Source organism: Sinocyclocheilus rhinocerous, unplaced genomic scaffold (genome assembly GCF_001515625.1).
Source record: "Sinocyclocheilus rhinocerous isolate Xijiao unplaced genomic scaffold, SAMN03320098_v1.1 scaffold90, whole genome shotgun sequence".
NCBI lineage: Eukaryota > Metazoa > Chordata > Actinopteri > Cypriniformes > Cyprinidae > Sinocyclocheilus > Sinocyclocheilus rhinocerous.
Genome location: NW_015657969.1, coordinates 529,789 through 544,832, shown reverse-complemented (window position 1 = coordinate 544,832; position 15,044 = coordinate 529,789). Strand labels below are relative to the sequence as shown.

Sequence of the window (15,044 nt, the reverse complement as noted above, 5' to 3'; positions counted from 1 at the left end):
ATATATAAATGCAACACAACTGTTTTCAATATAGATAATAATAATAATAATAATAAATGTTGTTAGCAAATAAGCGCATTAAAATGATTTCTGAAGGATCATGTGACACTAAAGACTGGGGAAATGGCTGCTGAAAATTCAGTTTTTCCATCACAGGAATAAATTACATTTTAAAATATATTAAGGTAGAAAACAGTTATTTTAAATTGTAAACATATTTGACAATATTAATATTTTTACTGTACTTTTGATTTTAAAAAATGCAGCCTTGGTGAGCATAAAAGACTTCTTTCCAGGGATGTAATGATTCATTCAACTCCTGATGCGTTATGATTCACGATACTGATTTCACAATACGATTTTCTCACTATTTTTTTTTTTTTACAAAATGAGAATTAAGACAAATTATAAATGAAAAAGTGTCCTTTTATTATTGCTTGGACAGAATGCTGCATATTTCTGTGTGAAATTCAAATATGTTTTAAAACAAACCAAATCAAATAAATAAACAACGCAAATAAAATAAATCTCTTCATATAAACAAACCTATGCCCTTTTTCGTTTAAAATTAGAGGCAATCACTGTATTTCAATCATGATCCAAACAAAGATGCTACATACATGCAGCATGAGCAGTTTTAATCTAAATTAGATTGTATAATTTCGAAATTTGAAGCAAAAACAGAATGAGCTGACTTTAATTTTGTGAAACTATACTACATGAAACATATCTACACGAAACAGAAACAGCAGACGTGCTGAATGAAAACGCAAATTCACTCTCTGCCAGCAGGTAGCGCTTATGGAACAGCAGTAATACAGCGTGTTTCCTTGGATACAGCTGTAAACAAACAGTTTAATATGCATTATTCGGAGGCAAGATGTGAAGAAAATACCATGTAAACTTTTCTGAAGACAGTCAGTTCCCCTCAGAGATACATTCATATAAACTCCTACCTCCAGCTGTATCGCGATTTGTTTAACATCTAAACCGATTTGAATCGTCACGTATTTGTATCGATATTCAGCCGGCTCAGGGTGCATCGTTACATCCCTTCTTTCAAAAACATTAAAATTCTTACTGACCCTGAACTTTTGAAAGATTACAAACATTATTTATCATAATTTATCCATGTTTCATGTAAACAGTTGAGGCATTCAGAAAAAGGCGTTGCAAAGCTGCCTTTAGCTACACCCCGCAGAATGAAGATGAGCTAGAACTGAAGATCGGAGATGTTATTGAGGTTCTGGGAGAGGTGGGTACTGCATGATCATCCTAGTCACATTATCATTTTTTTTTTTCAAATATAGAACCTCTTGTTTATTTGTAGTTCTTAAAACTGCTTCTGTGTGTGTTTGCTCACTCAGGTGGAGGAGGGATGGTGGGAAGGCACTCTCAGTGGCAGAACTGGGATGTTCCCCTCTAACTTCACCAGCGAGCTGTTGGCTGAGGCTGAGGATCTGACCCCACAGGATGACACACGGAGCACACGAACCAGTCAGTCTGCACTGCATACTCATTTGCCCACATCTAAACTTCTTCCTCACATCCAGGTCATGATAAAATGAAATGGATTTTATTTTGGAGCATGTTTTTTGTTTTGTTTTTTCTTTGAAGACTTGTCTTACTGAAGTGGCAAACCAGCAAGCAAGCAGATGGTGAAACATGAAAGTTTCATCACATCGCATATGACATTGCTATTCACACCATTAAGCAAGCAACTCCCACAGTAATTTGTGAGTCTTGTGATGTTACAGATTGAAATGAGGTTAAGTGTGGGGGAATCTCCACCTCCTCCCTACGGCTGATGAAGTCACTTGGATGAGTAGTGAAACATTTTTAATAAATGGAAGAAATGTATCCAGATACTTATACGTTTTACAAAATAACCAGCCACATCTAACCAATTATGCCACATTTGTCTTTAACCATTCACTTCCTCTTCTGTTTTTGACCAATTGCAAGTATTCAATTCAGTTCAATTCAAAACACTTGCTAAAAGAATATGAAATATTTTATATGTTTAGTTGCATGGCATGTGACCATTAACTGGCAACAGAGAACTGTGAACATGCAAATGTGTTTTTAAGTTATTGAAACATTAACTTAAATTCTCAGGAGGTACTTAAACTAAATATTTTAGGTCAAATCAGGCTGACAAAAAAGTTTGAGAATCCCTAGCCTAATAGATGTATGCACCATTTTTTTTTTTTGTACTTTCATTTGAATTAAAATTATTTACACTACTGTTGAATAGTATGGGGTCGATAAGACTTTTTTCATGTTTTGAAGTATGCACCATTTTTTTTGTACTTTCATTTTAATTAATATTATTTATATTACTGTTGAATAGTATGGGGTCGATAAGATTTTTTTTCATGTTTTGAAATATGTCTATTATGCCCACCAAGGCTGCATTTATTTGATCTAAAATACAATAAAATTGTGAAATATTTTTACAATTTAAAATTATATATATAATTATATTTTAATATATTTTCTAAAATGGCGTAAACCAGAAATCATTCTAATATGTTGATTTGATGTTGAAGAAATTTTTATTATTAGCAATGTTGAAAACAGATGTGCTGTTTAATATTTTTTTGTGGAAACTATAATTAATACTTTTTAGTCATTGATGAATAGAAAGTTCAAAAGAACAGCATTTTTTTATGGATTTTTTAAACAATATTAGCTTTACTGTTACTTTTGATCATTTAAATGCTTCCTTGCTTAATAAAAGTATATTAATTTCATTTAAAAAAATCGTACTGAACCCAGACTTTTGAACAGTAGTGTATATTGATTCATAGTTATTTTATTATTTTTCAAATACATTACTGTGTTTATTAACATATTCATTTTAGCTGTGACATTGAAATTAATATCAAGAATTGTAAATGTTTACGTATAATACCAATACCAGAAAAATTTCACAAAGTCAATTTCAATGTCACAGCTAAAATTAATATGCTAATGGTCCCAATAATTTATCACTGACCTACTGAGATTTTGCAATTGTGACAACCCTACACAGCACTCTCGACGAGGATCCCTGGACAGAACGACTCTAACAGTTCAGCTGTGAAGAATGCTGCATGCAAAGCTGCATGCAAATACTTGAATCCTCCTTTGAAATGTGTTTGTGTATCTGCAGGCATAAAGGACAGCACCGGCTCAGAGAGTGATGGCGGCGACTCCAGTAGTTTACGGTCTGACACTGGCAGTGTGTCCTCCAGCTCTGAGATTCAGCCCAAAAAGGTTCGGGGGTTCGGCTTCGGGGACATCTTCAAAGACCAGCCCATCAAGCTCCGCCCACGATCTCTGGACATGGACAGTGAGGGAGAGAAGGTGAGTTTGTCTCTGTATTTTAATGAAGCAAAAGAAAAGTGTATATGCGTTTCTCGGATTTTACGACTGTAATTACAGTCAGACCTTGTCTAGCTTGGTCCCCTGCGTTCACTCTGCCTTCGGCCCCACAGTCTCTCGCTCATTAAAACCTTCCCGTCTTCCTGTCCCACTAAGAGCAGCAAGCATCCCTTTGCTCATTGCCTCCTTTATATTAGTCCCACATATAAAGTCTTTCATTTCTTTTTCAAACATCATTTTGTTGATTTTTTTGGGGTTTGTGTTATTGTGCAAACTTTGTATTTGGTGTGTGTGTGTGTTTCTTTCTGGAGTTCTTGCTCAGAGGTGTGAGACAGTGTGGTTAGGAAGTCAATAGCTATGTGTGAAATAGAAGGTAGCATACTGTGCATACTATTGCTTATGGCTGGGCAATATGAAAAAAAAAAATCTAGATTTTTTTCAGAACGTTTGACCGATTTTCGATTTTTACGTTTTTTAACTAGTCAACTTGAAAATGTCACTACAACATGATTCAAGTAACTTTTTCTTTATTAACCCTCTAATTAAAGAAATTTCTATTTCAAGTGCACCACACATGAATTTGTCAACATGATGTAAATGTTAAACAAATCACTTGTTAAATATCTTTGCAAAAAAGATGCATGAACTACAACTACATCTTGTACAAACTTTTCTTATACATATTATATGATTAGAAATAATACAAGGAAAATGCTAAAAAAAAAAAATCTCAAAAGTCAAGGTAATTCAAATTCAAATCGACTAAAGGTATAACACCAGTAGACTATTATTATTAACTATAAATGTTCTGTAAAAACAATGATCAATGAACAGTCTGTCACCATGATGCAAACATGAAATTTCAGACATACAGTAGTAGTTATTTACAGGTTTTTGGATTGCACTGCTTTTCCATTGTTTTTTCTATGTGAACATGGACACGTTTGACTGTTGCGCTCGCGTCTCTTGCAGACACATGCATGAAATGGCATTCTAAAAATGCGGCGCTCAAGTTAAAAGAAGTTCAACTCCCATATTTCTGCATTTTTCCCTATTCCACTGCCCGCGTCGCATCTTTGTCAACACAAAAGCGCATTCTGTGTGAATGGCACCTTATGTCCTTCACAGAGCGCGTCACACGTGAGCGGTTAAATCACGTGTGCCGACATGCGGTTGGATCATTCTTTTCTCTTTACTGTTAACATTGGCATATTGTCAAAGAGTCTAATTCTAACGTTTGGTAATATTTCTATTCAAAATCGTGATTCCTCGATTTATAAAAAAATAAAATCGTGGCAAAACATTAAATTCGAATTAATCTATAAAATCTGAAAATCGCCCAACCCTACTATGGCTACATTCACACTATCAGTTTTTGGGATTGACAACCGCATTTACTTACAGGTGTGAGCCTCGAAATGTCACGTTCACACAGCAACTTACAGTAGCTTCTAGGATACTGTCTGTATGAACGTGCAACGAGAGTCAAGCCCGTATTCCTTACCAGTTACCATAGCGACAGTGACCAAAGTAATATTAAAGATGGCGACATCCATTAAACTGATGTCGCCATCAGAACTTGTCGTGTCAGAATCTTATAAGTTTCTGACACGACAAGAGTCCAATCGAGGCACAAGTTCCTCCATCAAATCTTCATTAACTGACAGCAGCTTTTATATTTGGGTGGAGTGGCCTATTTCTGCAGTACACAGAATGTACCACATGTGAATTATCTGTATGCATACTTTAAGAATGCACAAAATATTGTTACATTATCGGTTACTGAGTTCTTTAAACTCATATGTATTGCTCAGTTTTGGATATTTAATTATGCATGCTTATTTCCCCTATTTTTACATTTAGATTACCTGCCATCATCTATCACTTAATGCGAATCTTTAAAAACACAAATAATTTATTAACACTGTTAAATGTAATATTTAGCAAATATAAAAATGAATATCAATTTTGCATACTGAACATTATAATGTTGTGGGGCATAAATTCACTTGATTTTAGTTTTACATTTTATTTTTAAATAAATTTTAGTTGCATTTTTAATTAGTTGCATTTTAAACAAGTATTCCTTTCAAAAATTATTTATATAAATATATAAAATAAATATGTTTTGGTTTAAAACAGTGTACACTACCCTCATTATTGTACCCATGATGCAATGTGTTCAACTTGATTTCCTGTGATAATGAATACAGGCATCTTTTTTTACTCTTTATTTTCTTAAATTGCCAAAAATTAACAAAAGTGCAAAATAGTCATATTTATGTAAATTAAACATGCAAACTGATGAATTCATGTGAGAACAATGTGACTTAATACTCTTTAAATATGTTTATAGTTGCATTTTGTTATTTAAAGAAATAGTTGGCAGTATGCAGTAGGCAAGTAATCCATTTTAAATATAACATTTGTGCTTGTGTGTGTGTGTGTGTGTGTGTGTGTGTGTGTGTGTGTACACGAAGATCGCACACAAATAGCTCATCTGGTACTCTCGGTCACTTAGAAAGGAAGTCATTATCAAAGAGGTTTTTATTGAACGTCTTCCGCACTTTGTGTCTCTCAGCCTCACTTTGTTTATTCCGAAAGAAAAGGAAATCTCTCTAGATTGTCTCTGGATATCTAGTATTATATATTCCAGTGCTTAACTCTTCCACCTGTTGCATACAGAGACAATTTTCTGCTTTGCAAGGCAAGTAATCAATGGAATATGGAAATCCAGTGTCGCTTACAAGCTGTAGGTTTACCCATATACAAATTTACCACTCCCTGACACGGCTCTCTTTCCATATCCACCCCTCTCCTCCTCTCTCTCTCTGAGTGGTTTCCTGACTTCAGGGCTGTTTTAAAGCAGAAGTAGGGCTTGTAAGACTGTAAGAGACTGTCATGACTCAAGGGGGAGTGAACCGCAGTTAGACTGAAAGCTTGTTGGAGGTTCCTGTTGCAGGCAGGACTTGCGCACGCAGATGTAGGTATCTACACCAGCCATTTCTGAAGGATTGTTTTGTCATTTTGCGAAAAGGTAAATATGAAATGAGCTATTTTTATCAGCATCTCTCTCTTGATCTATTCATCTTTCTATGTTAATGATGTGAAACTGTGGCTAGAAGTGAGCTGTTAAATACGACGACCGAGATGTGTTTTGTTTCATGTGGCGGTAATTTGGGCTTCGAGACAGGGCATTATGGGTGTTCTGGGCATGGAAGTCACCGTAGGGACTTCACAGAGATGACATGAGGCCTTTGAGAACAGCAGTGCAGCAAGATGTTTTAATGATGTTCCTATTATGTCGTTTAAACATTTGGCTGCCACATGGTGCTTGTTAGACCGACTCCATCATGACTGCTCTAAATGAGAGGAAAAGGAAGAGAGGGAGAAGGAGGAAGAGTTTTTTTCTCTCTCACCGAACACAGCAAATGTGTGTGTGTGTGTTAAGACCACATTGGGAGTGCAGGATGTTAAAGAGCTTGTTGTGTGTCGGGTTGGATTGATTCCCTGCCATATTTGTGGAAGGACTGTGGCTCCCCTGCCGGAAAGAGGCCAGATAAACAGAGCCAAATGTTTAATGTTTGAATTCACTGGGCCCCTGAAAGCTTTTTATGGCCACAGAAATGCACAGCATCTTTTAACTAATACTATAAATGATTGCAGATTATTATCAAATAAATGCATCAGCTTTTGCAAGACTGTTGGAGGAAATAGTGCCGCCCTCATCAGGGTTGGGGTCAATGTTCCTAGTTACCTTCAATGATGACCATTAACTTATCAACAGCATTATTATTTTTAATATGAATTGAAATTTATATGAAATTACTTTTTAATATATTTATGTTTATAATTTAAACATTTTTAGAAATGTATAAAATATATACATTTGTAATGTGTGTGTGTGTGCGTGTGTGTGTGTGATTTTATGAGTAACAAACAAGTATTTATGTTTATTATGGATAACACTTTACAATAAGGTTCATTAGTTAACAACTTTAGTTAACATGAACTAAGAATGAACAATACTTCTACAGCATTTCTTAATCTTAGCTCATGTTAATTTCAACCTTTATTAATGCATTATTAACATCAAAAGTTGTGCTTGTTAACATTAGTTAATGCACTGTGAATTAACATGAACTAACAATGAACGACTGTATTTTCATTAACTGACATTAACAAAGATTAATAAATACTGTAATAAATGTATTGTTCATTGTTTGTTCATGTTAGTTAATACATTAACTAGCATTAACTAATGGAACCTTATTGTAAAGTGTTACATATGTATGATATAAATGTCTGATATAAATATAAATTATGGATGATATAAATGTATGTTTTTATATTTCTTTTACACTACTGTTCAAAAGTTTAAGGTCAGTAAGATCTTTTTTTTAAATAAATGTATACTTTTATTTAGTAAGGATGCATGCAATTTATCAAAAGTGAAAGTAAAGACATTTAAAACATTACAAAAGATTTCTGTTTCAAATAAATACTGCTCTATTGAACTTTCTATTCACCAAAGAATCTATTCTGTTCCACAAAAATATGAAGTTGAACTATTTTCAACATTGATAATAAGAAATGTTTTTTGAGCAGCAAATCAGCATATTAGAATGATTTCTGAAGGATCATGTGACAATTAAATGATGCTGAAAATTCAGATTTGCATTCAAGGAATAAATTACATTTTTAAATATATTACGATAAAAAAACAGTTCTTTTAAATTGTAATATTTCACAATATTACAAAAAAAAAAATTATATTACCTTGTGTATTTTTTATCTTACCGACCCTAAACTTTGAACGTTAGCGTTTATTTATTTATTTATTTAGTCATTTAGCGTTTATAAATTATTACAGTATTTAATATAAGTATTTGATTCTCCTCAGCCTCCAATGGTGAAGAAAGTCACTCTAGCTGTTGCCCAGGAAACCATGAAGGCGGAACCTGAGAACAAGGCCAAAGGTAACAGGATTAGATCACACCTGTGCTGTGGATTATTTAAATGCTCAAGTTGTTTATGTACTCAAATTGTATGCAAATACAACATAATTGTTTCTTGATGTGACTTGTGACTGTGAAAATTCAAATTACAGCAAAGGAGCTTTGCAAAGTAATTTTCCCGTACGAAGCTCAGAACGATGATGAGCTGTCAGTCAAAGAGGGAGATATCGTAACGGTTATCAATAAGGTGAGTTTGGTGAATACACCTCAAAATTGTGCAAAAAATCAATAAAGTGAGCTAATAAATAACTATATTTTATTAATTTTTTTTGGTCCAAAATTCCTCTCCAGATAACTTAACAGTATATTATACATCAAATATTCTAATTGGTGTTTGGCCTCTTTAGAACACAAATAGACTAATATGTGTTTTCGCTGTGTGTAGGACTGTGCAGATACTGGTTGGTGGCTTGGAGAGCTGAACGGCAAACAGGGAGTGTTTCCAGACAACTTTGTGAAGTTATTAATTCCTGAGGTAGAAAAAGAGGTGAGATCTTCTTGTTTGTTTCTCACTGACACACTTCAGCTGTTTCCAATGGGGAGCTCCCGTCCTGTATGACAGCGGGCCTCAGTCTCTGAGTGAAGGCAGAGCTGTGGTAAAATACACACACACACACACACACATGCTCCCCTCTGCCCTGTACCTTTGCCTCCCTCTTCACCCTTTGCCTGATGTAGCAGCATGTCCTTTGATGTTTTAATGCTGTTTGGCCTGAAGGGATTGTGTTTTTAAAAGGACAAATGTGTATGAATCCATGTGGGTGTTTTAATAGGTGTACTGTGTGTTTAAACTGTGTGTGCTTACAGAGACCTAAGAAACCTCCTCCACCTGCAGCACCAACCACTAAACAGATCACAGGTAACAAACTCCTCTTCTTTCCTTTCCTTTCTGCATTTTTTCTTTATTTCTTCTCACTATGTAAGCTTACATGCCCATCTGTGACTGTGTTTCTGCTCGGTTTGTTTACATATGTCGATGTATGAACATGCACAATCAGGTTTAATCACCTGAAAATGACAGCGGGGGTCTTGTTCAAACTGATGCTACCATACTACATGTACCATTTTTGAGTATGACTAGCCAAATGACTTGCTACATATGTTAAAATGTGTAGCATGCAGTCAAAGTATTGTATCCCACAATGCAAAACTCTAGACTTGACCTTCCATTTCCAGTGTGACAAATGGAATCAAGGATTGAATAATCATTTGTTTCTGTCACTAAATTAAACATGCAACAAGGTCATATGAAGTTATATAAATACAATATAGCATTCCAGTTTAAAACAGGTTTTAAAAAATCATTATATTATATTATATTATATTATATTATATTATATTATATTATGATAAATAATCAATAATCAAGTGAATTCTGGCTCTAACTTGTGGAGAACGATAAGTCTATCTGTCTATAAGTCTTATAATATAATATAATATAATATAATATAATACTCAAGCTGCAGCAAACTTTTTTTTTCAAGTTGTAAAACCTGTGATTATATTCTCCAGCATGATTTAAGATGATCCAAAAAATATGAGCAAGAACACCTGATTGTCTGTACTAAGAGTCACTTGATCAGTGTTTTAATTTGTTTAATAAATAAATAAATAATGTATATAATTTAATCAGTGACCTATAAATATAAAATGAAGAAAACCACTGCACTTTTCTGCATTTATATCATGTTTGTTTTAAATTTTTTCAAAATTTCTGGGTTTAAATTGGATTTTGAAACCCAGATGTTCAGTGTGGTACCATACTCAGACCCTATAGGTTTTGACATGTTCCTGTGTCACTTTAACTGAAAGCTTGGCAATGAGTCAGCTGTTCCCTGATGAACCCTCATATTTTGTGTATTGATCCCCAGACAAAAAGACAGAGGCTAAAAGGGTTCCACCAGAACGGCCTGAATCTCTCCCACACAGAGCTGAGGAAAAAGGTAGGTAACGTCTCTCTCATCTGTTTTAATTTGCTTTGGTCAACTCTAATTCTGTGACTTTGACCTTCTACAGCAAAACCTACAGCTCTGTGCTGCCTTTCTCTGAAAGATTTAGATTGGCTTACTGCTTGTGTGTTTTCAAAGACTTCTTGTTACTCTGAAGTAAACACATGTTGGAATAACATTTTCCCTCTCTGTTTTGACAAACCCTCTCTTAGTTTCCTGTAAACAAACTTTTATGACTTTTTATGCCCTTTAATAATGATGAGGATGATTACATGTAGGCGAGGAGTCGAAGCTGGGTGAGATTGCAAAGCCGTCCTTCCCAGCTTCCCTCCCAACGAAGCCTCTCCCCCCAAAGAACAACAACTCATTGAATCGACCATCATCGCTACCACCCAAACGCCCAGACAGACCTGAGAGACCAGCTGTGCCCAATATACCGTCAGTCTCACACACAAACACATGAATCAGCATCAGTAATACTAGATCACGGAACACACACATTTGCAAAGTAACAAGATTCTCAGCCCATTATATACACTTATAAAAAGATATAAAGTATCTATAATAATGGTGTCTTTTTTGAGTGTTCTGGTTGATACAACAATGATTGTGAACTTTATATTGACCCCTAGTGATTTCTCTTCAAAAGTGCATTTTACAGCCATGATTCATTTATTCCCAAGCTAAAAATGACTAATAATAGCAGGGTGATTGAGATAGCAGAGTGTTGTAGTGATGGAGAATTAACTCATAATATGATCACATCATTATACATAAGTCATGATTAAATAAACAGTGATGCATCATGATATCTTATCTAAGTATCAGATGATATCATTAATTTTTATAGATAAATACAGAACAGAATTTATCTGGCACAAAAAAGAAGATCTCAATTAGTGTGACAAACAGACTTTTAACAGATAATAAATAATAAACAACATATTTGACATGACTGAATCTCAAAACAGTGACATAATTTAATTTTGGAATGAATGCATTTAGAATCATCCAAACAACTTCTGTGCAGTGATTCCAGTGAGTAAGTGAATCATTTTGTTTTTGAATGGATTCATTTAGAATCATCTGAACATCATTTGTGTAGTAAATGCCAATGAATCGGTGAATCATTTTGTTTTTGAATGGATTCATTTAGAATCATCTGAACATCATTTGTGTAGTAAAGGCCAATGAATCGGTGAATCATTTTGTTTTTGAATGGATTCATTTAGAATCATCTGAACATCATTTGTGCAGTAAAGGCCAGTGAGTCAGTGAATCATTTTGTTTTCTCAACCGATTCATTTAAAACCATTCAAGAAATTTCTATGCAGTGATTCCAATGAATCAGTTAGTCATTTAGTTTTTTGAATGGGTTAATTTGGAACCGAATTAAACAACTTCTGTGCAATGAATAAGCAAATAATTTAATTTTTCATTGGATTTATTTAGAACCATCAAAACAACTTCTTTGCAGTGATTTTAATGAATCAGTGAATTATTTCGGTTTTGACTAGATTCATTTAAAACCATCTGAATAAACCTATTCACTAGAATGAATCAGACTTTCAGTTCTACATAATAGAAATCCTCTCCATCTCATATCAAATTATTTCTCAGTACATTTGCTCTGTTTTCATGTTTTAATAAAGCTCATTCTGGTTTAAATCTCATTTGTACAGGTGTGACAGTCCGAAGTCTGACGGCAGTGGTGTGGCAGCTGACCGAGGCTCTGCAGACAAATCCGTAGATGTCGGTGAGTCTCTGTCCAGAGCTGCCCTTCAATCCAGAATAACACTGTCATGACTAATAAGACTTATAATAATCCATATCTAATCCGATTACAACAGCTGTCTGTCCATCTCACTTCATTCACTTCCATTCCTGGAGATGTGCGATTACGGTCTACGATTACGTGTTTTTTCTGTGTTCGTGATTCATATGCATGTGATATATATGTGGTCCTGTGTGTTTATGTTTGTATTTGTGTGACGCTCGGCTGAAGATGTAGAAGACTTCGACTCCATCGTCTTATCCACAGAGAAGCTGAACCACCCGACCACGTCACGGCCCCGTGTGACGGACCGACGGCCACGATCGCAGATCTTCACATCTGTGAGTCCACCAGTGTTATATTAGTAGAGATACTATTATTTTTTTTTTTTTTAAAGATTTCATAATTTTGTTGTATTTCTGGCATTTTTTTATATGTCTATATTAAAAAATTGACATATGTGTTATATGTTTATTATTTTTTATATTAATTAATAAATATTATTATTATTTAAATTATTATTTTATATTATTTATTATTTTAGTTTTAGTTATTTTAGTACATTAAGTTAAACTAAAAGAAAATAAGAAGCATTGCTTTGTCAACAGTTTTTTAAATCTTTATTTCAGTTCATTTTTATTTTATTTCAAGTAACAAAAATGTTTTTTTATGGTTTTAGTTAACTATAATAAACCTACCACAGAACATAAACATGCTGGTTTGTTATTATTTTTAACCGATGAATGTGTCAAGTCAATCACGTTTGGTTGTTTTCACACCTATCGGATGCAATCAGCTGACGACATGTCATATATTTGTGAGCCTTCAGGTGTTCAACGTTAATCCGTCAGATATGATTGTGCTATTTGCTATGTGTGAATGTCACATGGGCTTATCCTGCTTCGCCTGTTGGTGGGTTATCTGGTCATAATCATTTAAATATCTCTCTCCTTCTTAGTCCTCTCTCTCTAGTCCTGACCTCCTGGACTCCCCATCTCCAGAGGAGGAGAGGAGAGACAAGGAGATGGGAAAGGAGGAGCAGGACTCATTCATTCCCAAAACTCTTGACAACTCCAAGAAGATGCCCAAGGCAGTGCCAGTCATAACAGTAAGCCCCGCCCCCTCCCAGTCACCCCACCCCCTGATACCCACCCATCCTTTTGCATGCATATCCCTGTCCTACCACAAGGGAGCGCCCTAGTCAAGCATTGTATGTACAGTGACACAAAAATGTATTACTTTTGGTTACTTAAGTCACACTTTATTTTTAAATATATGTTATATAATGTAAAGGTATTCTTACATTTTAAGTGTAAGTTCAGTTAAGTGTAAGGATAGGTCACCCAAAAATGAAAAGTTTGTCATCTTTTATTCACCCTTGTGTCATTCCAAACTTGTATGACATTCTTTATTCTGTGGAACAAGGAGGAAATTTTAAAAAAAAAAAGCTTTATTTGTCCATACATTAAAAGTCAATGGGGTCCAATAAAGTGCTGCATGTTCGCATGTTTTCAATGTCACCACCATTAAGTTTCCAACAACTCTTTCGATCTTTATTTAAAAAGCATTTTCCCTGAAAGTTTGAGTTAGAATTGTTAAGAGTGTGATTATAAACACAACAAGGCTGTAAAAGCGAACTAGAGTACAGATGAGTTTACCTTGTTCTGCATGATGATGTTTAATGTCCCCAACAACCTCTGTAGTCTCATTTAACCAAAAACCCAATTAAAAAAACCCCATTGACTTTGGGACGATGAAACCAGAAGTGCTCAGGTTTTGGCCTAAAAAATATGTCATCCCTGCAGCACTCTGTTTTGTTTTGGACCCCATTGACTTTCAATGTATGGACAACAGTTCTTCAAAATATATTCTTTTGTGTTCCACAGTACAACAAATGTCATACAGATTTGGAATGATGTGAGGACGACTAAATAATGTTAGAGTTTTAATTTTTGGGTGAACTATCCCTTTAAGTGTCCAAATACTTGCACTGTATATACCCTCATACACAAACACACACAGAGACTGAGGCCCTGTGGAACGGCCTGAAATGGAAGACAAACATCTGAGAGTAAATGTGTTTGATAAGCTCTTGTTCTGATATCTCATGGGGGTTTTCCACAGGCTCCTGAAAAATCATCTTTGCCCCCTAAGCCCAGTGCCCCTCCATCATCGTCTGGGTCCAGTGGGGCTTCTCTCCACCAGGGCAGCGCTGGTCTGCGGCCCCATTCCCCTTCGGTTGATGCCAGAGTGAAGAACGAACAGGGTACCTCCACGCTGGAGGAGCTCAGAGCACAATTACGAGACCTGAAAGGAACTGTGGAGCTCATGAAGAGCCAGCACAAGTATGAACCGGCGGGATGGGGTCGGGACTGTGGGTTAGATGAAAGACAGACAGAGTGAAGTAGTGAAAAATGGAAAAGAAATTGTCAAGAAGTGGTGGAAATTCGATGCGGGAAGAACGAGTTGATTGATTGATGTCTGTGAAATGCGTGTAATTCTCAAATTTGTTTTCTCAGACAAGAAATCAAACAGCTGGTGAGCGAACTGGATGAGGAGAAGAGGATTCGTATATCACTGCAGGTGAGGAGACATTATACTAGTCATAAACGTAGCCCTAACCAGGTGCAACACCATTTTATAGTGATTAAAACAATATGTATTATTATTATTTAAAAAAAGGTATTATAATAAATTTCTTTTTTTTTTCATTTAATATATTTGTTTATCATTTTAACGTTATTTATTGTTTCATTATTTCATGTTAAGATATTAAGACATGCTGAACTTATAACTGTATTTTCTGTTTTCAAATATTTTACTAAATTTTTAGTAAGTAATGTAAGTCATTTAAATTCATCAATTTTGTTCATATTTAAAAAAATAATTCTTACACTACCTTACAAAAACTTACTCTACCATTCAAAAGATTGG

At 34.8% G+C, this 15,044-nt stretch overlaps 1 protein-coding gene across 2 annotated transcripts in view; it reads left to right on the top strand.

Annotated features, from left to right (window-relative positions):
- The window catches only part of LOC107721874 (SH3 domain-containing kinase-binding protein 1-like), a 47,791-nt gene that overhangs the window by 31,095 nt on the left and 1,652 nt on the right, over nucleotides 1-15,044 (top strand). For both annotated transcript variants that reach the window (XM_016530050.1, XM_016530051.1), the window contains 14 exons: nucleotides 1,149-1,255; nucleotides 1,368-1,497; nucleotides 3,158-3,351; nucleotides 8,273-8,348; nucleotides 8,480-8,574; nucleotides 8,773-8,874; nucleotides 9,195-9,246; nucleotides 10,259-10,330; nucleotides 10,615-10,774; nucleotides 12,019-12,092; nucleotides 12,342-12,451; nucleotides 13,069-13,218; nucleotides 14,235-14,455; nucleotides 14,630-14,693. In XM_016530050.1, coding sequence (XP_016385536.1) covers nucleotides 1,149-1,255; nucleotides 1,368-1,497; nucleotides 3,158-3,351; nucleotides 8,273-8,348; nucleotides 8,480-8,574; nucleotides 8,773-8,874; nucleotides 9,195-9,246; nucleotides 10,259-10,330; nucleotides 10,615-10,774; nucleotides 12,019-12,092; nucleotides 12,342-12,451; nucleotides 13,069-13,218; nucleotides 14,235-14,455; nucleotides 14,630-14,693 — 1,607 coding nt within the window. The remainder of the gene's footprint in view (nucleotides 1-1,148; nucleotides 1,256-1,367; nucleotides 1,498-3,157; nucleotides 3,352-8,272; nucleotides 8,349-8,479; nucleotides 8,575-8,772; nucleotides 8,875-9,194; nucleotides 9,247-10,258; nucleotides 10,331-10,614; nucleotides 10,775-12,018; nucleotides 12,093-12,341; nucleotides 12,452-13,068; nucleotides 13,219-14,234; nucleotides 14,456-14,629; nucleotides 14,694-15,044) is intronic.